This window comes from Sminthopsis crassicaudata, chromosome 3 (assembly GCF_048593235.1).
Source record: "Sminthopsis crassicaudata isolate SCR6 chromosome 3, ASM4859323v1, whole genome shotgun sequence".
Lineage (NCBI taxonomy): Eukaryota > Metazoa > Chordata > Mammalia > Dasyuromorphia > Dasyuridae > Sminthopsis > Sminthopsis crassicaudata.
Genome location: NC_133619.1, coordinates 440,958,500 through 440,980,156, shown reverse-complemented (window position 1 = coordinate 440,980,156; position 21,657 = coordinate 440,958,500). Strand labels below are relative to the sequence as shown.

The 21,657-nt window shown below is 35.0% G+C and overlaps 1 protein-coding gene across 1 annotated transcript in view; it reads left to right on the top strand.

Annotated features, from left to right (window-relative positions):
• The first annotated feature begins 8,875 nt into the window (after positions 1 to 8,875).
• Positions 8,876 to 21,657, top strand: part of HAT1 (histone acetyltransferase 1) — a 71,540-nt gene continuing 58,758 nt past the window's right edge. Inside the window, exon 1 of the mRNA XM_074303125.1 lies at positions 8,876 to 9,287. Coding sequence (XP_074159226.1) covers positions 8,891 to 9,287 — 397 coding nt within the window. The 5' untranslated portion in view covers positions 8,876 to 8,890. The remainder of the gene's footprint in view (positions 9,288 to 21,657) is intronic.

Here is a 21,657-nt window from a genome sequence, read left to right as displayed (position 1 = left end):
CATTGTTGGCAAGATTTTTATAGAGATGAAAAGGAAAACATATTAATTGGGAATTATTATTGTATCCATGTTGCCTTTTTTTGAATGATTATACCATTTGCAATGATTTCTGTTGGGAAAAGACAACCAAGAAGACAAATACCAACAATAAGTAATTGGCATCTATACTTAAAAAAAAAAAAAATCTTAACAATGGTCTTCACGAGAATTTATGACCAAACAAGAGATACAATGTTAAAGAACATGCCTAAGTGTGAATGGGGCATGTCAATTCTCCTAAAGCCCCTATAGCTGTGAATCATAACACATTTGAAGGAATTGCAAATCAGCCTTTACAGCCACAGATGTTGCTTGTGAATTGGGAATGAGGAGAGAGGTCAGAGAATGCAACTGCCTCTCAGTCTCCTTGTATCATTATAATCCTTTCATTATTCTGCTAGTCAGAATTAGATCCCCAGCAGTCACTGGAGGATCCCATAATTTTAATTATATCAACTTTAAAGATTGTTTTGCATAAACAAAACCAATGTAACCAACATTGGAAGGAAAGCAGAAAGCTAGAAAACCATTTTTACAGCCAGTATTTCTGATAAAGGCCTCCTTTCTAAAATATATAGAAAACTGAACCAAATTTATAAGAATACAATTCATTCTCCAATTGATAAATGGTCAAAGAATATGAACAGGCAGTTTTCAGATAAATTAAATGAAAAATGTGAAAAAATGCTCTACCTCCAACTCTGAGTTACCATCTCCTATCTATCAGAGTGGCTAATATAACAAAAAGGGAAAGTGGTGGATGCTAGAGATGTGATGGGAAAAGTGGAACAATAATGTATTGTTGATGCAGTTGTGAACTGAACCAACCATTCTGGAGAACAATTTGGAACTATGCCCAAGAGCTATAAAAATATGCATACTCTTTGATCCAGTAGAGTCATTGTTGGTTTTTTATCCCAAAGAGATCATAAACAAAGGGGAAAAGACCTACATGAAGAAAAAATATTTATAATAGCTCTTTTTTATGCTGAAAAAGATTGGGAATTGTAAAGATGTTCATTCACTGGGGAATGAATGAACAAATTGTGTTTTTTGAATGTTCTAAAATGTTATTGTTCTAAAAGAAATTATGAGCAAAGAGGGATTTTGGAAAAACCTGGAAAGATTTATATGAACTGACGCTGAGTGAAATGAGCAGAACCAGGAGGACATTGTACACAGTAACAGCTACATTATACAGTGATCAACCATGATACTTAGCTCTTCTTAGCAACACAATAATCTAAGACAATTGAAAAGACTCATGATGGAAAATGCTATCCACATCCAGAGAAATAACTATGGAGTCTGAAGATCAAAGCATACTATTTTCACTTGTAAAATTTTTTTCTCATGTTTTTCTCTTTTTGTTCTGATTGATCTTTCACAACATGACTTATGTGGAAATATGTTTAACATGATTTTATATATATATAACCTATATCAGATTACTTGCTGGCTTTGGAAGGGGGGAAAGAAGGGAAGAAAGGAGAAAAATTCAGAATTCAAAATCCTACAAAAATGAATGTTGAAAAATATCTTTACATGTAATTGAAAAAAATTAAAATACTGTGGGGGGGAGGGAGGAATGATTTTCATGCCAGCAGCAAATTTCCAACAATGATATTATCATATCTTTAGGCTGCAAATAAAATAAAAGTTTTATTCAGATTATTAGAAGCCATGGCATGGAAAGGTCAGCTGATTCACAGAATTTCTTTTGTACCTTAGGTGAACTCTGATTATAGAGTATTTCTCCCCTCAAGTAGACAAAGAACAAAATGAAGAAGAAAGAAGCAAGGGAAGTTATGTTGGATTGCCAATGGTTTGTAGTTGGCTTTGGAAGTTGGCCAAGAGAGGTTTCTATGAAGGAGAGAAAATGGCTTGATAAACTATCCTTGACCTCAGAGGTGAGGAATAAAGTAATTCCTCCCCCCACCTTCTTTCCATCCCCCCTCCCCCATCATCCCCTTCTCTGTGGTCAACCTTGTAGATATTTATATAGATCCGGGGATAAACACAGGAAAGTGGATGGTTACACTAAATGGAAGTGGGTAGTGGATGGCAGTTTAAATATGAAGTCACACATGCAGTCAAGAAAAGGAAAAGACAAGGCTCATTTCTCTCCTGGTCTTCATAATGTATATGCACAAGAAGTGTTATAAGGGATATCATAGAAGTATATATACAATTGGAAAATGAAGTTGCTAGTCATATTTTGAAAGCAGAATATGAGAGAGATAGCCCAAGTAGTCAACTGGTACTCACAAAATATAAAAATACTTAGAGAAAAGCTCTGGACTTTTGAGTGTATCTTCTGTGAAGGGTTTATGGAAGAATATGGACAAGAAGTATATGGGATAAGGATGCATGGATGAAGAAACCAAAGTCAAAGAGATGATATTAATGACTCGTATATTTTCTCTAAAGGTTTTCAAAATACTGTACATATACTGCCTTATTTGATCCTCATGACACTGAGAAGGTACTATTTATCCTCATTTAAAGATAAGGAAACTGAGTTAAGAGAAATTAAGAAACTTGCACAAAGTCATAATGCTAGTTTCTGAGGAAGAATTTGAATTCAGCTCTTGTGGACTCAAGTCTCTATTCATCATGACACCTAACTCTATAATTATATATTTTAAAAAACTGTTTCCCTCTAAGAACTCTTAAAAATAGATCCCTGAGTACCTTCAAAATACAGATTCCTTCCAGTGGGTCTAGATACTTTTCTGTACATAATCTTATATTCTATTTCTATGTATTCATGGATCACATTGGATAATAATGACAGCTGATGTTTATGGAGTGCTTTAAAGTTTACAAAGTATTCACATACACTATCTAATCCTTACAACAACCGTTTGAACTAGAAATTACTATCAATTCCACTTTATAATAAAGATAGTCTCTACTCTAAGTAGAGAAGTTGTGACTTGAAATCTTTAATTTATAAACATTCTAAGAATCCTTTGGCTTATCTGGGTCTTGTATTTTTGACTGACATTTTCCTTCCTTAATTTCCTATTTTGTAAGGTAATGATCCTTAATCTTAATTTATTTCTCCCACTTTTAAAAATGCTTATACTCTTGATATCATGATACTCTTGGCTCCCATGTCTCTGCTTAGCAAGGTTTTGCAGAGAGACAACATTTGTTAGCTAATTCAGTTTCTGAGTTCTTGTGGTTTTCTTTTTATGGTCTATGTTTTATATTGGCTAAATGTTTTCTCTAGGATATATGATCAAATTCAGTTTTTAATTCCTTTTTTTTTTTTTTAATTCCTTTTTTTTAAAAAGTCAATAGTTTTATTTAAATTGTTAGTTGGAGCTGTTGTAGTTGTAGCCTTGAATGAATGAATTTTAGTTTTGTAGTGATGTTCAGTACTCTCTAAGCCCAGAGGTTTCTGACTGAATTTCCTTTCTTCAACATACTATTCAGGAATCATTCAAAAATCACCAGAATTTCTATTTATTACTTACAAACCCTAAGTAATTGTGAGAAATGCCATTTAAACAAATGAGGAAATGTTAAAATTTGGGTATTAACCTACAATGTCATTTCCCCCCCCATTCAATAGTATTATTTTCCCCAAATATCTGTAAAAGTAATTTATAATATTCATTTTTGTAAAACTTTGCATTCCAAATTTTCCTTCCTCTACTCCTTATGTCCCCTCTCCCCAAGACAGCAAGCAATTTGGTGTAGGTTAATATGTATAATCGCTTTAAACATATTTCCACATTTGTGTGGTTATGTAAGAAAAACAAGATCAAAAGGGGGGGGGGCACAAGAAAGAAACAAACAAAAAGATGAAAACACTATGCTTTGATCCTTAATCAGTTGTCATAGTTCTATGTATGTGATTAACATTTTCTATACCAGATCTATTGAAATTGCTTTGAAACACCACATTGTTTAAAGAGCCAAATCCATCACAGTTTGTTATCACATACCTCTGTGTGTGTGTGTGTGTGTGTGTGTGTGTGTGTGTGTGTGTGTGTGTGTTATATGGAGTATTTTTTTTTCTGTTTCCAAATACATCCAAAGATAGTTTTCAACATTTACCTTTGCAAAACCTTGTGTTCCAAACTTTCCTCCTTCCCTCCCCGCTTCTCTAGACATCAAACAATCTAATACAGGTTAAACATGTACAATTCCTCTGAATATATATATCTCCACACTTGCCATACTGCAGAAGAAAAGTCAGATCAAAAGGGGGGGAAAACATGAGAAAGGAAAAAACAAACAAACAACAAAAAGGTGAAAATACTGGTTTTATCTATATTCAGTCTTTGTAGTTCTCTCTGGATGTGAATGCCACTTTCCATAACAAGTCTATTGGAATTGCCTTCAATCACTTCACTGCTGAAAAGAGTCAAGTCCATCACAGTTGATCATCACATAATCTTGTTACTTTGTACAATGTTCTCATTCTGCTCACTTCACTCAGCATCAGTTCATTTAAGTTTTTTTCAAGTTTTTCTGGAAATCAGCTTGTTCATCTTTTTTTATAGAATAATACATATTTTATAGAATAATATATTTTTATAGAATAATATTCTATTACTTTTTCATAATCTATTTAGCTATTCCCCAACTGATGGGGAATTCATTCAATTTCCAGTTTCTTGACACTATAAAAAAGAGCTGTTACAAACACTTTTGCACATATAGATTGTTTCCCTCTTTTTATTATGATTTTGGGATTCAGACCCAGTGGTGAGACTGCTGGATCAAAGGGCAGGCACAATTTTATAATACTTTGGGCATAGTTCCAAATTTATAATGTCATTTTTACAGAAAATGAGAATCAACTAACTAGAAAGAGTTAAAAGATATGGCTAGTCTAAGTTTATATTGTAAGGAAAATATCAACTCAAATTTAATATAGATTTAATATACTACTAATTTTAAAACCTATAGAATAGTTGATAGCAAAGGCGAATTAATATAATGAATATGGAATACAAGGTCAAGAATTTTAAAGGAAATCATGGAGAGTGAAAACAAAAAAGAGGGACTTCTATTTCCAGATCTCAAATTATACTTAAAGTAATAATTATCAAAATTATGGGCAAAATAAATTTTCTAACCAGGAACTAGTTCCAAATGCATGCAAAAAACCAAAACAAAACAGATTATGTTTGAGAAATCCATGACAATAAAATAAAGGAGTAAAAACTAATTACTCAACAAAAACTTTTGTTGTAAAAAATTGTATAGCAGTATAGCTTTTAAAAATAAGCTTAGGACCCACAATTGCCACATGCTACCATAAATTCCAAATGTGTAAATGTGTCTAAATACTTCTAATTGAAGATAACAGAATAATATCAATTGAAGCTATAGGTAAGTAGACAATTTTTAGCTATTCAAGCAAATGAACTCACAGGAAGCAAAAACATGTTCTTCATAAACTAAATTGTTAGAGTAAAAAAAGTATTTAAAATAAAATTTAATTTTTAAAACAAAATAAACAGATTTATGACAAAGCATTATTTGCAATAAACATTGTTAAAGAAGTCTGACGTCCAAAATCAAAAAGAAATTGGCTCAAATTTATCATATCCATTTCCAAACAGATAAAATGTCCCCCATATTATAGACCAGTTCTTGAAACAAGAAATACAAAGTCCATCTGAAACTATGACATCTACTAAAAGAATGCTCTAAACATTTAGTTTCTTGCTTTGATTTTCATAACACACTTGCTTTTGACCAGGTTACCATTAATTAGCCTTGGGAAGAAAGTAATTCATCTCCAGGGTATACTATGTACCTAAGAACTATATGGTAATTTTGAAAATGCTGAGTAAATGTTGCTACTGCATCTTTGTTTACTCTTTGACTTTGTAAGAATAGGCTATGCTAAGCAGATACAGTTGCTTGTAATTGAAGTGAATAAATATGTTACATAACATTAGAAGCAACAAGAAAGAAACCTATATTGGACATATACATAGAAAACCTGAGTTTGTGTCACAGTTCTGCCACTTATTTTCACATTTATCAAAATGTGAAAATTGTTGAAATTGTAAAGATAAAATTGAAAGCCCTCTTCTCTCTGTGACCTCTTTCTCCCAAGAAATTTTTATATGACCCTGGGCATATAAGCATATAAAGTAAGTATACAAATCAAACTTTATTGATAATAAACCATAACTTTGTGATCTTCACATTTAGTTATGGGACCCATTATGGGGTCGGGAACAATAGTTTTATAAGTTGGGATATCAAAATGATTATCAGGAAGTCTGGGTAGGTAGAAATCACTAACAATGTGATATATGAAGACTTCATAGAGTAAAACAGCATTGGAACTGAGCTATGAAGAAAAATGGAGGGGATTCATTCCAGGAATAGATTAAAGCTTGTGAAAATTCATTAAAACATAAAATGGAAAGCTGAATTCAAGGAACAGTAAGCAGTTATATTAGGATTTGAAAGCACAAGGAGAATAATATGAGATATAACTGGAGATAGATTGACACCAGATTGGAGACATTTATGAACTAGCCTAAGAAGTCTTCATTTATTCTAAGCAATACAGGGAATACTGGAAGCTATTGAGCAGGACATAATGCAGTAAATGGCAGTGCCTCAGAGAGTCAGGGTGTGAGAATCCCCTTCTGATCCCCACAGGTTCAATGTGAAAGAATTCACAAACCCAAAATAGAAGTTTATTGGCACTATGAAGTCAGTTCTAGCAGAAAAAAAAAGATCCTAGTAGAGAAATCCTGGCAGAGAAATAAAGAGCAGTTATCACTGAGAAGAAGGGGCTATCTTCACAGCAGGCAGGGGTCCTGGCAGGTTAGCTATGCCAAGGAGAGAGAGATTCCCTGACAAGGCATAGTCCTGCTTTGGGCCTCTGCAAATTATGAGTTTAAAATTGCTTTTTTTTCTTATTTTTTATAAGAGATCAATTGAATGAAATTCCCCCAATGTTATCACTGCCCCAAGGCCTAGATTTCTAGTTGAATGAGACACTTAGATTCAAGCTAAGTAAGAGTGGTCCTGGACTAATTTTCCACTCAATAGAAGGTGCAGCTAGTCACCATCAAGATAAAAGGATGAAGCCACTTTATCTTTTAAAGGCCATGATGGCTTTGAGAATTCATTTAATAGAATTCTCTCATCCAAGAATATCTACTTGTATAGCAGTTCTCTAGGGGAAATTAAAAATTATTTACTAATTTTCTTTTGCTTCTGAGATAGACTTCTGTGTTTAGAGTGTTTGGGGTGGAGGTGGGGGGAAGCTTCTAGTCTATTTAATCTGTGTTTTGCAGTTTGTGCTTTGCACTCCTCTCCTGACACCTTGTCTGTTGAAAGCTGTTTTTTTTCTTTTTTTTCTTTTTTTTCTGGAGATTGTAATAAATCCCTTTTTTGCCTTTTTTACCTAGAGTCTCTCTGATTTTAATTTGGGTAAGGGTCACTGTCCCACACATTCTTAAAATCATATACCTGAAGTTACTAACCTGATTTAGAGCAGTGCTTCCCAGCCCTTTAGTGGAGGAGTTGTGGAGGAATTATAAATGGGAGTCCAATAGAATGATTGCAATATGTAGTAATCAGTTTTTAATTCAGTGACATATATAGTCTCAATGGAAAAGGAGAGCTCTCAAATAAATAACCTAGCTCCGATTCTAGTTTTGGTGAGTGTCAGACCTCAGTCATGGTTATATAATCCTTATCAAGATCAAGTGGGGGTGGGGAGGGACTTAAAGGAACTTGCTTTTTTCTTTCCCTTCTCCAAACCTTCAAGTTTTGGTTCTAAAAGCCATCTGTGGTTTCATGCTTGACTGAAATATGTAAATATTTTGTTAAGAGGAGTCATTCCTATGCAAACTATGTCCTTAAATGTTTCATCCTTCAAGAGAGTAAACTACCCAGAACTCTTAAAGGTCCAAAATCAGTCGTTACCTGACGAGGGGAGCCCAGAAACTCTCACTCTTTCTCCCACGTAGGGGGGAACTAGAGAAACTCCCCGAGACCCGCCCCAGGGAATCTAGATAAAGTGGTTTCTTTCTGCTATCTGGGTGGGACTAGCGGAGTCCAGGACCACTCCTACTTAGCCCGAGCAGGAGATCAAGATATCCAGCTCTATACAGATTTGGAGATTAGTCCAGAGACATTCATTCAATTAGAAGATTCTCTATTCTGATTTCGACTCAAACTGCTCCCAGCCCCCACCAAGAACTGCCCATATAACAAGCTTCCTTCAGCTCCATTCCTCAAGTGGGCCAAACGCAGGAATCATCCCAAGGAACCTCTCCCTCTCCTTGGCATAGCTGCGACCCTCTCTGCCCGCTGAAGAGACATTCTCTTTTCAGCGTTAGTCTCTCTTTATCTCTCTCACCTATTTCCCTAACAGGACCTTACCCCTCTTTATTTCTCTGTCAGGACCCTGCCTGACTGCAAAAGCTGACTTCCCAGTGCAAATAAACTTCTCCTGCCAGTCTAACTTTTCAGGTTCATTCACGTAGCACCTGTGCCTACCGGAAGAGGGTTTCATTAACTCTCTGCCCTGCACGGAACCTCATCATTCCCTACTTGATGACACAAATCATTTGGAGCTTCTGGTTCACAGGGGTCTCTGGTCCTAGTTTTAGACATATTGTACTTGTCACGGGGTCAGCGCTTAATAATGCTGGATGCTTAATTGATTACCCAAGAAATCAGTACTTCAATGAATGCTAGTTACAGGTACAGGTACTTGCCGAGAAGCTTATTTAAAAAAAAAAAAGCAAGTTAGGTTTGAAATTTACAAGGAGGAAATTCAGACGAGAAGTCTGAGCACTTTTCTCTGATTTTGCCGTCCCACAGCAGTACCAGGTTTTCAGAGTAGATGCCACAGGCTGAAAGTAAGTCTTTCCGGGAGGAGTGGGGGAGAGTTATTCATTTAAGTCCCGCAGAAACTCCTAAAGAGCAGCGCCTATTCATAGCATTTCCGCAGGGGTTGGAGATCCTTGACCTCAAGCTTCGTCTAGCTAGAGGACAAACGGGTCAGCCCTTCTGGTTGCTAAGCAACGGCAGGCAGCCTACCAAAAGCGAGTGCGCTGGATTCCTCGGAGCTTCCGCCCCAGGAGCCCGGCCTGCGCGTTTAAAACGTTCGCTCCTCAGCCCATCGGCCGTTCCGGGAATGGTCGGAAATACGTCACTGTGGTGCGCTCACTTCCGAGCAGGGAGCGCGCGGGTTGATTCGTTCTCCTCGGCCGCTTCAGCCTGCTGCACGGAAATGGCGGGTAAGTTCCCGGGAAAAGTTTACCTAGGGGGAAAGGGGGCGGGGAGGCCTCCGGGACTGGATGCGGAGATGGCCGCTGAGGAGGTTCCAGCTGGCCAGAGTGGGAGGAGGGGGTGGTCACAGCGTCTAGTGTGCCCTGCCACTGGAGGGCAAGCTCCGGACTCGATCCCTCCCTTCCCCGTCTCTCCTTTCCCTTCTCCAGCCGCCATCCGGAGCTCGGAGCCACTGGGGCCCTCTGTCCGGGGCAGCTGGAGTGTGGATGGTATAGCCTCGGCGGGAAGGTTCTCTCCCCCCTCCGGCACCACTTCGGCGCGTATGGCCGGGCGATCGCCTTGCCCTTCCCCCTCACCCCTGCCTCGTCCGTTCGCTGGCGAGCGCCCCTCCTCCCGTACACTGACGGGGACACTTCCCTCTCCCCTGCTGCCCTAGGTGTAGGAGACGCCTCGGGGCCCCGCCCCATCCTCTTTTCCCGCGGTTTCGGTCCGCGGGCTCCAGGATGTCATGATGCTGACAGTGGCGCCCCCCCCCCCCTCGCCTTTCACCTCTGACTTTGAAACCATGTCAGTTTAGGGTTTCGGATGCCGTTTAGCTTTAAATAAAAAGGGGGGGATTGTACACCATCCCCAAACGCTAGGCTTCTTTTAAGGGTACAAGTGGCACTGATGGGAAAGCCCCCCAAGTGCTCCTGTCTGTCGTATTGAACCTACTTTGTCTTTTCCGTTCTCTCCACTTCTTGATAGTCTGCCTAGATTTGACTTTCCCCTCCCAAGTGAAATAAAAGTACCTCGAGGGCTGGAACTTCCTACCATAACCAAACTCTTAATTCCTTTTCCCATATTAGATTGTAATAAAACACAAATAGGATAGTTTATCCCATTAATTCAAAGTAGAGTTAAATTATAGTATTTAATATAGCTCATTTTTTTTAGTTTTTTATTTATTGGCTTGTTATTGTTTAGTTGTGTCTCCACTTGGGATTTTCTTGGTAAAGACATGAGTGATTTGCCATTTCCTTCTAAGGCTCATTTGACAGAGGAGGAAACTGAGACAGAGTTGAATGACTTGTCCAGGATCACACAGCTAGTAAGTTCCTGAGATCGTATTTGAACTGAGGAAGATTCGTCTCCCTGACTCCAGACCCAGCACTGTCCCAACTTACTGTTCAGTCTAGACAAATAGCAAAATCGCCAGGCATTTCAAAAATCTGCTGCCTAGGATGCAGCCTATAACTGATGGCCACTAGTTGTTTGACCTTCAATACATCAATCTAGAATTGCTAGATTTAAATGAGTACCTTTGAAATAATTTTATCTAATGTCCTCACTTTGCAGAAGACCTGAGCTTGGACTAGTACATAACAAGTTGGCAGAAATGGACTGGAACACAGATCTTCCGATTTATAATCCATTATTCTTTTCCCATTATACTTAATTCCCTCTCAGAATGTACATACACATCTGTAAAATGGAGATGAGACTATTTACCCTGCCTTGCTTAATTTTCTAGGACTATTATAAGGCTTAAATGAAGGAATTTGTGTAAGATAATTTATACTATTTAAAGTAATGCCTTTTGCTAAACATTGGAATAAAGAAATTAAGTAATTCATTATGACTACATAATTGTGGTTTGGATTTTCTTTTTTAGATTTTTAAAAATTTTAAATTTATAAGAAAAAAATTTACCATTTGCACAGCAGAAAATGAGAGGATTCAAAATATAAAGCAATAAATTTCCATTTCAAGAAAGCCTATAAAATGAATATTACACAATATGTTCAGAGCTGTCCCTCTTGGCTTTCTTGTAGGTTTTCTTTTGTTCTCTGCTGTGTATTTACTTTATTCTTTTCCTTCTCCCCAAGAAGACTACAATTAAGTGCAAATATATTTTTGTATGTATGTACCTATCTATACACATCCACATACTTATATACCAAATGTATATGTACATACAGATACTTACACATGCATAAATATAGATATCTATAGACATGCACATATACATTCATTTGCATCTTTATAAGACTGTACCATTCTTGTTTGTCCTCTCTTTCTCTGAAAGTGGATAACATCTTGTATTCCAACCTTATACTGTCTAGTTATTTTAAATAGTCAAAATAGTATTGAATATGGCTGACATAGTGTACTTTTTCTTTATATTAAATCTATTTTAGTTTTAACTTTGAAATCATGATCACTACCCCCGCTTTCTATTTTATGTTTGTATCTCATTTCTTGTCCCTCTTCACTCCTCTGCTTTATACTGGCAACCTTGCCCCTCTTATTCAACCTAACCCAACTCCACAAAGATACCTTCTTATCCTCTTTAACCTATCCACCCTTTCATGAATCTCATTTATCTTTCCCCTCTCCCACCCTGTCTCTCTTTATCCTATTCTCATTAATCTACACACCCTTCTTTTTACTGTCCCCCTAATCCTTTCCCCCATCCTCTTATTTATTTACACCATGCCTTATTCCTCTTCTCTTTTCCTATTCCATTACCTTTTTATTTCTTTCTGAACTTAGAAGAACTTTATACCCTACTAGATAAATATGTATTTTTCCCACTTTAATCTATCCCCAATGAGAGTAGTCATTTCTTCTTTTCATACTTCATATATGTGAGATAATTACTTATTTTAATCTTTTCCTACACAATTTTGCTTTTTAAATTCACATTATATTCAGTTTTACCCCAGTCTTTGTTTCTAGCTACCCAATTACTAATGACAATTTTAGACATGAAGTTTATATTTCCAGGTATAAAAGTTTGACCTTATGAAATCCTTTGTAATTAGTCTTTGATGTTTACCTTACATTTGTCTTGGATTTTGTGTGTCAAATTTTCTAATAAGTTCAGTTTTTTTTTGTAACAAAATACTGAAAGTCTGGCAATACATTGAATGTCCTTTTTTCATTCAGGCTTATGCTTAACTTTGCTGGCTATGTAATTGTGCTTTATAGTTCATTCTCTTATTCCTACCTCAGTAGCCCAGAGAACTTATGTTTTCTTTAGTTTTTATTCTTTGATACATCACTTGTTCTCTTTAATGAACAAATTCTAGCTAAAATAAGGACCACTTATCTTGCTTTGCTGCAAATTAACCTGACTTAAAAGTTTGATTTTGTTACAATGTATCTTTCCATATACCCTTCTCTTAAAACCTTGGTATTAGTGTTGTTGAAAGACAAAATGACATATATATGATTTAATTAGGAATATTCTTTAAGTGAATTCAATTTGAAAAGAAGGATATATATTTTGTACCAGATCTGTGTTTTCTTTGGAGTGATTTGAATGGAATTGATTTGCATATATAATTTTTACATTCTGAATCTGGGGGGAAATCAATATTAAGTATTTGTATCCCAAATTTTTAATTTTAGATATAAAGAATCACATATTCCTTTACCTTCCTGCTATAGCCAGACTTGAAATTCCTTTTTCCCTTTTAGACTTTAATAGTCTAAATAGATACCTGTCTTGTTGATTCAAAGTAGAGTTGAACTACAGTATTTAAATATTTACTTTTTACTAGTTTTAATAACATACCTTCCATTTCAAATCATATAAGATTATAGGACACCCCCAAGGGTTTTCAAACTACTGCCCTTGTGCCAGATGTGGCCCCTTGAGGACATTTATGTGGCCAGCCCCTATGGCAAATGGGCTGAGGGGTGGAGACAGAGTGTGAGGTTTTGTTTTTACTATAGTCCGGCCCTCCAACAGTCTGAGGGACAGTGAACTGGCCCCCTATTTAAAAAGTTTGAGGAACACTACAGGTACCTATATACACCGTATACCAATAATACCCACATAGGACACACATACCAAACCATAGACTAGATCTAGAAAGTACTATCTAATCCAATGCTCTCCTTTTATACTTGAGGAAATAGTTGCGGAAAAATTCATTCATTTTTTTCAGGGTAATCTTGTCAAATCTCTGTAAAGGAAGGCAATGCTCATTTTTCTAGTTGTAGTATACATATATGGGGGCAGGGGGAATGGAGGGGATAATACTGTATGATGTCTGTTTTGTGCCTGGCACTGTGCTAAAATACTTTTTTTAAAATTCAGTTTTTTTTAATCATCATAACAGTTGTGGGAGATAAGTGCTATTATTATTATTCCCATTTTATAGTTGCAGAAACTGAAGAAAACAAGTCAAATGACTTGCCCAGGGTCACACAGCTAGGCTGTATATGAGATCAGATTCAAGCACTGGTCTTCCTGCTTCTAGGCTATAATGTTCTATATGGATAGAGACAAGTGATTTAATTTTATTTCAGAGACTAGTTATCCAACCAGTAGAATAATTATTTCTATTTAAAATTTGTGTTTGATGTATCTCATGCTCATTTTATACATTATTGTTAAATATATACAATTGAGGTCTTGAATGAACAGGAATTTGATTGATATTTTCATAGGTAGTCTGTCCTGTTTTCTAAGAAAACTGCCTGCAAAACTCAGTTGTTTTAATTGTTATGTTTTCTATAATTTTCTAAGCATTCTGTATCTTCAAGAATAGAATTAGAAAATTTTAGTGCTTAAAAAAAAGTTGAATAAAATCTAATCATAGAATTTTATCTTTTGTAAATGAGATCTGGAAATTTTGCTTGATTTATATACATTTATATATTATCCTGAACTTAAAACACCAAATAAAATGAGCATTTCTATAACAATATGAGTAACAGAATACAAAAATTGTGTTCTAAGCTACAAATGTTTTTTGACATACAGCTTAATTTTCAAAGCTGTCCTTATTGTTTTTCTTCCAGTCTTGCTTCTTTTTTGTTCCTGGGTATTTAAATGTTTCACTGACCCCCACCCCTCTCTCTTTCTTCCCTCCCTCTTTTCCCTACTAACTTCCTTCTCCTTTCCTTTCTTCTCTCTCCCTTTTGTCCCTTTTTCCTTCCCTTCTTCCTTTCTTTTCTTCTTATCTTTCTCCCTCCCTCCCTTTTTTCCTTCTTTCCATAGCCTATCCCATTTGGATTTGGAAGAAAAAAAACCATTACACCCAATATGTATAATCAAGCAAAATAAATCCTGGTCATTTCTAGAAATGTGTATTTCATTCTGTACATTGAGTCCATTGCCTCTAAGGAAATGAGTAGTATGCTTCATCATTGGTTAGTCTCCCCCGCCAATTCCTGATGGTCAGGGAATCAAATGAAGAGACTTGGCTCTCCTAGAGTCCCCTAGGATTCAGCTCAGGGCAGGGAGTTGTGGGAACTCTTTCTGGCAGTGAGGCGGTCCTTTGTAAAGGAATTTACAAACCTGAAAAGCTAGACTGGTAAAAGAAGTTTGTTATTGGAATTGGGAAGTCGTCCTTTGCTATGCATGAATAAAAAGATTTAATTCCTTGGTGGCAAAGTCCTGACAGAGAAGTAAAGTTTCTTTCTTTCTTCTTTTTTTTTTTCTTTAATTTTATAATGATAAATTTTTTTTGACAGTATATATGCATGAGTCATTTTTTTATAACATTATCCCTTGTATTCATTTTTCCAGATTTTCCCCTCCCTCCCTCTACTCCCTCCCCGAGATAACAGGCAATCTCATACATTTTATATGTGTTACAGTATAACCTAGATATAATATATGTGTGTAAATCCAATTTTCTTGTTGCACGTTAAGTATTGGATTCCGAAGGTATAAGTAACCTGGGTAGATTGACAGTAGTGCTAATATTTTATATTCAATTCCCAGTGTTCCTTCTCTGGGACATCATTGATCAGCTGAAAGTTGAAGATATCCACAGAGAAGTAAAGTTTCTAGCAGAGAAATGCCGACAGAGAGGTATAAAGTCTTGTTTATACAAGAGAACAACATGATCTTCCCAGCCCCCATAGCCAATCTGTTGCCAACCTTCATCATGATATGATGATACTATGATACTACCACCAGTAGTATATATAATAGTATATATAATAGAATATACGTCTTATCAGCTCTGACCTGAATTATTGTAATATTAATAGAACACCTAAGGTGGTGGATCTTCCTGCTTCATGTTTTTCGGAATTCCAGTCCATCCTATATTTTAGTAACCAAATGATTTTCTTAAATTGGTCCTACCTTGTCACTCCCCCCGCCTCCTTCTAGACTGTCTTCTTCCTCAATTTAGTAAACTGTTTAGTAAGCTGTAGCTCCCTATTGCTTTCTTTTGCACTCAAAACTTCATTTATAGCCTAACTTTATATTTTCCAATCTTTTTAATTTAATTATTTTTTTTCTCAACAGTATTTTATTTTTCAAATTCCAACTAAAATCCTATCACTTTCCCAACTTCTCTCTTCCTTCTATCTCCTTCTATCTATTGTTTCTTATTTTTCCTATATATGGCTTGTTATTTATTTACTTATTGTCTCCACCATATGTGATCCTTGAGGGCAGAAACTGTCTTTTTCTTTCTTTTTTTTTTTTTTTTTCCCTTTGGTATCATCTAAGTTTAGCTTCATTCCTTGGAATAGTAGGTAATTAATAAATGTTTATTAACTAACTTATTAACTTGACCCCTTTCCATAGTTTTAAATAGTTTTCTCTTCCTGGCTTTTCTAATTTGACCATGGGACATGACTTTAAACTAGGTTATGAATCAATTTGGCCAGCTGTTTATTGTATAAAATTTTCAGGGCAGGTAGGTTCCAGAGAGAGTAGAACACCAGGCTTAAGAGTCAGGAAGATCTGAATTCAGTTCTGCCTTCCAACACTTACCTATTTGTGTGACCCTAGGCAGATTTGTCTCTTTCATCTGTAAAATGAGCTGGAGAAGGAAATGGCTAACCACTCCAATTATCTTTGCTAAAAAAACAAAAAACAAAAAAAACAAAAAGGGGGCAAGGAAGAGTCAGACATGACTGAAATGAGTTTGTTATTTGAGATTTTTGCTTTATTCCAAATTTCTGTCAGAAAGTTTTTCAGTTTTCCCAGCAGTTTTTATGAAATGAAGAATCCTTAGCCCAATAGTTTTATCAAACATTAGATAATCTTAAAAGATTAATGGAGGTTTGGGGGGAAATAAGAGGATGGAATTTATAATTAATATTTAATAAACTTAAACATTAAACAGTTAAAAAAGATAACTTTTTTATTATAGCTTTTTATTTATAAAATATATGCATGGGTAATTTTTTAGCATTGACTCTTGCAAAGCCTTCTATTCCAACTTTTCCCCTCCTCCCCACCCCCTCCCCTAGATGGCAGGTAAACCAATACATGTTAAATGTGTTAAAGTATATGTTAAATACAATATATGTATACATATCCATATAATTATTTTGAAAGTCTTGACTTTTTGTTCTTCCAGATGAATTTTGTTATTTTTTCTAGGTCATTAAAATAGTTTTTTGGGAGTCTGGTTGGTATAGCACTAAATAAATAGATTAGTTTAGGTAATATTGTCATAAAAGATAACTTTCTTATATTTATGATTATAATTAGTCATATTCCTATACATTTTTTATTTTGGGGTCTTTTCCCCTATATATGGGTCTTATATTTGGAAATTTGTATTTCTCGGATTAGAAGTAGACCTTTTGATACTATTACTATGAAAATAGAACTTTTTTTATGTAATAAGGATTATGTACAAAATTCTAGGTTTTTTATGTATAAAAACTTCATTCATCTTTGATGACTAAAATTTTGTTCAAAAAATTCAGTAGATACTTATCTTGCTACTATGTACACAACACTGTGTTAAACATTGAAAGAAATGTTTTGATATGAAATGGCAAGATACAAATTGTTATACTGTTATTATTACTGTATTATCATTGTAATACTGTTATAATACTTTTAAATTGAATCCTGGGAAAGAATTTTCAGGAAAATTGGAAAACAGTCTAAAAGAAATTAGGTTTAGACTAACAGCTTAGACCAAATTCCACAATATATTCAAAGTGAGTATTAAAAATGTTACACACATAAAAATTAGGAATAAATCTGATCATTTGCCTTTGCTTGATGAATAGTGGGATTTAAAATCTAAGACTTTTGGAGAATCCTCTGAATATAGGCAAATTGAAGAAATATATAAAACCAAAAGCCATTTTCCACTAGAGAAATAATCAAATGATATGAACAAACAGCTTTCAAAAGAATTGTAAATGACTAACAACCTTATAGAAGAATACTCCAAATTATACTTATAAGAAATCCAAATTACAACTCCAAGGTTTTACCTTAAAACTAACAAATTGGCAAAACCTACATAAACAGAAGTCACTTTTGGAGAGATTATAAAAAACGAAATGGTATTCAAACGAATGCCTTATTGATAACTTTGTGAATTGGTCCAACCATTCTAGAAAGCAATTTGAAAAGTGACTGACACATTCATGTCCTTTGACATGATAAATCTCCATTGCGAGGAATATATCTGGAGGACATTGATAAAAAGAAAGGTCCCATAATTTACCAAAATAAACAATATTCCACATGGTAGCACAGAACTGAAAATAGATTATGCTTCTTAACTAAGGATTATCTTAAACAAATTGATACATACATACAAATTTATACATGTAATAAGTTACTGTGCTAAAAGGAATAATCAGTATGCTGTATGTAGACAAAGGCTTTGATGAACTGATGCAAATGAAATAAGCAGAACCAGAAAAACAATAAACATACATAATTGCTACTGTGGTAATATAAGTAAAAGAACAAATAAAATAAAACTGAATTCTTCAAAATTACACTGATCAAGCTTGGCTTCAAAGATAGATGATACTGCCTTTACCTCACTTTTATACAGTTATTTTGCTACACAAGAAAAATCAGATTTAGAAAGAAGATAAAAATAACCTGACAAGGAAAACAAAAATGGAAGTAGACAATAACAGAAGGAGTAGAAATGCTATGTTGTGGTCCTCACTCATTTCCCATAGTTCTTTCACTGGGTGTAACTGGTTCTCTTCATTACTGAACAATTGGAACTGATTTGGATCATCTTGTTATTGAAGAGAGCCACATTCATCAGAGTTGATCATTATATAGTATTGTTGTCGAAGTGTATAATGATCTCTTGGTTCTGCTCATTTCACTTAGCATCAGTTCATGTAAGTCTCTCCAGACCTCTCTGAAATCATCCTGCTGGTCATTTTTACAAAACAATAATATTCCATAACATTCATATGCCACAATTTGTTTAGCCATTCTCCAATTGATGGGCATCCATTCAATTTCCAGTTTCTAGCCACTACAAAAAGGGCTATCACAAACATTTTTGCACATACAGGTCTCTTTGGGATATAAGCCCAGTAGTAACACTGCTGAATCAAAGGGTATGCACAGTTTGATAACTTTTTTGAGCATAGTTCCAAATTGTTCTCCAGTATGTTTGGATTCGTTCACAATTCCACCAACAGTGTATCTGTCCCAGTTTTCCCACATCCCCTCCAACAGTCATCATTATCTTTTCCTGTCATCTTAGCCAATCTGAGAGATATGTAGTGGTGTCTCAGAGTTGTCTTAATTTGCATTTCTCTGATCAATAATGATTCGGAGTATCTATTCATATGATTAGAAATAGTTTCAATTTCTTCATGTGAAAATTATCTATTCATATCCATTCATGATCATTTATCATTTGGATCATTTATCAATTGGAGAATGGCTTGATTTCTTATAAATTAGAGTCAGTTCTCTATATTTTTTGGAAATGAGGCCTTTATCAGAACCTTTGACTGTAACAATTGTATAACTGCATTTAAAAAATTGCAAAAATAAAGTGTTATGTGAGAAGCAGCAAAGCATAATAGAAAGTGTTGGAATTGGAGGCAGAATCTTCCCACAATTTTTTTCTTTTAGCCCTCTAAAAAAATTTCTCTCAGGGCAGCTAGGTGAGGCAGTGGATAGAGCACCAGCCCTGAAGGCAAGAGGCCCTCAGTTCAAATGTGGTCTCATATACTTAACACTTTCTAGTTGTGTGACCCTAGGGAAGTCATTTAATTCCAAATGCCTCAGCCAAAAAAAAAAAAAAAAAAAAAAAAAAAAAAAAAAAAAAAAAAAATCTTCTCCATTGTCCCCATCTTGACTTGGAAGTGACCCTAAGTTCTAGAATGTAATTTTTTTTTATTAATTTTTATAATTATAACATTTTCTTTGACAGTACATATGTATAGGTAGTTTTTTTTTTTTTTTTTTTAATAACATTATCCCTTGTACTCCCTTCTGTTCCGAGTTTTTCCCCTCCTTCCCTCCACCCCCTCCCCTAGATGGCAGGCATTCCCATACATATTAAATATCTTATAGTATATCTTAGGTACAATATATATGTGCAGAACCGAATTTTGTTGTTGTTGTTGCAAAGGAAGGATTGTATTCGCAAGATAAAAATAATCTGGGAAGAGAAAACAAAACAAAAACAAAAAAAAAAAACCCAATGCTCTCAGTTTACACTCATTTCCCAGTGTCCCTTTTCTGGGTGTAGCTGATTCTGTCCATCATTGGTCAATTGGAATTGGATTAGCTCTTCTCTATGTTGAAGATATCCATTTCCAGAAGTCTCTCCAAGCCTCTCTGTATTCCTCCAGTTGGTCATTTCTTACTGAACAATAATATTCCATAACATTCATATATCATAATTTACCCAATCATTCTCCAATTGATGGGCATCCATTAATTTTCCAGTTTCTAGCCACTACAAAAAGGGCTGCCACAATCATTTTGGCACATACAGATCCCTTTCCCTTCTTTAGTATTTCCTTGGGGTATAAGCCCAGTAGTAGCACTGCTGGGTCAAAGGGTATGCACATTTTGATAACTTTTTGGGCATAATTCCAGATTGCTCTCCAGAATGGTTGGATTCTTTCACAACTCCACCAACAATGCATCAGTGTCCCAGTTTTCCCATAGCCCCTCCAACATTCATCGTTATTAGTTCCTGTCATCTTAGCCAATCTGACAGGTGTGTAATGATATCTCAGAGTTGTCTTAATTTGCATTTCTCTGATCAATAGTGATTTGGAACACTGTTTCATATGAATGGAAATAGTTTTAATTTCATCATCTGAAAATTGTCTGTTCATATCCTTTGACCATTTATCAATTGGAGAATGGCTTGATTTCTTATAAATTAAAGTCAATTCTCTGTATATTTTGGAGATGAGGCCTTTATCAGAACCTTTAACTGTTTTCCCAATTTGTTACTTCCCTTCTAATCTTGTTTGCATTAATTTTGTTTGTGCAGAAACTTTTTAATTTGGCATAATCAAAATGTTCTATTTTGTGATCAATAATGGTCTCTAGTTCTCCCTTGGACACAAACTCCTTCCTCCTCCACAAGTCTGAGAGGTAAACCATCCCATGTTCCTCCAATTTATTTATACTCTTATTGCCGAGGCTAGAGTTTCTAGTACTATATTGAATAGTAATGGTGATAGTGGGCAACTTTGTTTCACTCCTGATCTTACAGGGAAAGGTTCTAGTTTATCGCCATTACATATGATGTTTACTGAAGGTTTTAAATATATACTCATTATTATTTTAAGGAATAATCCATTTATTCCTATACTCTCAAGTGTTTTTAGTAGGAATGGATGTTGGATTTTTATCAAATGCTTTTTCTGCATCTATTGAGCTGATCATATGGTTTTTATTAATTTGATTATTAATATGGTCAATTATACTAATAGTTTTCCTAATATTAAACCAGCCCTGCATTCCTGGTATAAATCCCACTTGGTCATAGTGTATTATCCTGGGGATGATTTTCTGAAGTCTTTTTGCTAATATCTTATTTAAGATTTTAGCATCAATGTTCATTAAGGAAATTGGTCTATAGTTCTCTTTCTCAGTTTTCGATCTACCTGGTTTAGGTATCAGTACCATGTCTGTGTCATAAAAGGAATTTGGTAGGACTCCTTCAATCCTTATTTTTTCAAATAGTTTATATAGCAGTGGAGTTAGTTGTTCTTTAAATGTTTGGTAGAATTCACATGTAAATCCATCTGGAACTGGGGATTTTTTCTTAGGAAGTTGGTTAATAGCTTGTTCTATTTCTTTTTTCTGAGATGGGACTATTTAGGCTACTTACTTCTTCCTCTGTTAATCTGGGCAAGCTATATTTTTTAAAGTATTCTTCCATTTCATTTAAGTTATGGAATCGATTGGCATAAAGTTGAGCAAAGTAGCTCCTAACTATTGTTCTAATTTCCTCTTCATTAGTGGTGAGTTCTCCCTTTTCATTTACAAGACTAACAATTTATTTTTTCTCTTTCCTTTTTTTAATCAGGTTTACTAAGGGTTTGTCTATTTTGTTGGTTTTTTCATAGAACCAACTCTTAGTTTTATTAATTAATTCAATAGTTTTTTTACTTTCAGTTTTATTAATCTCACCTTTTATTTTTTGAATT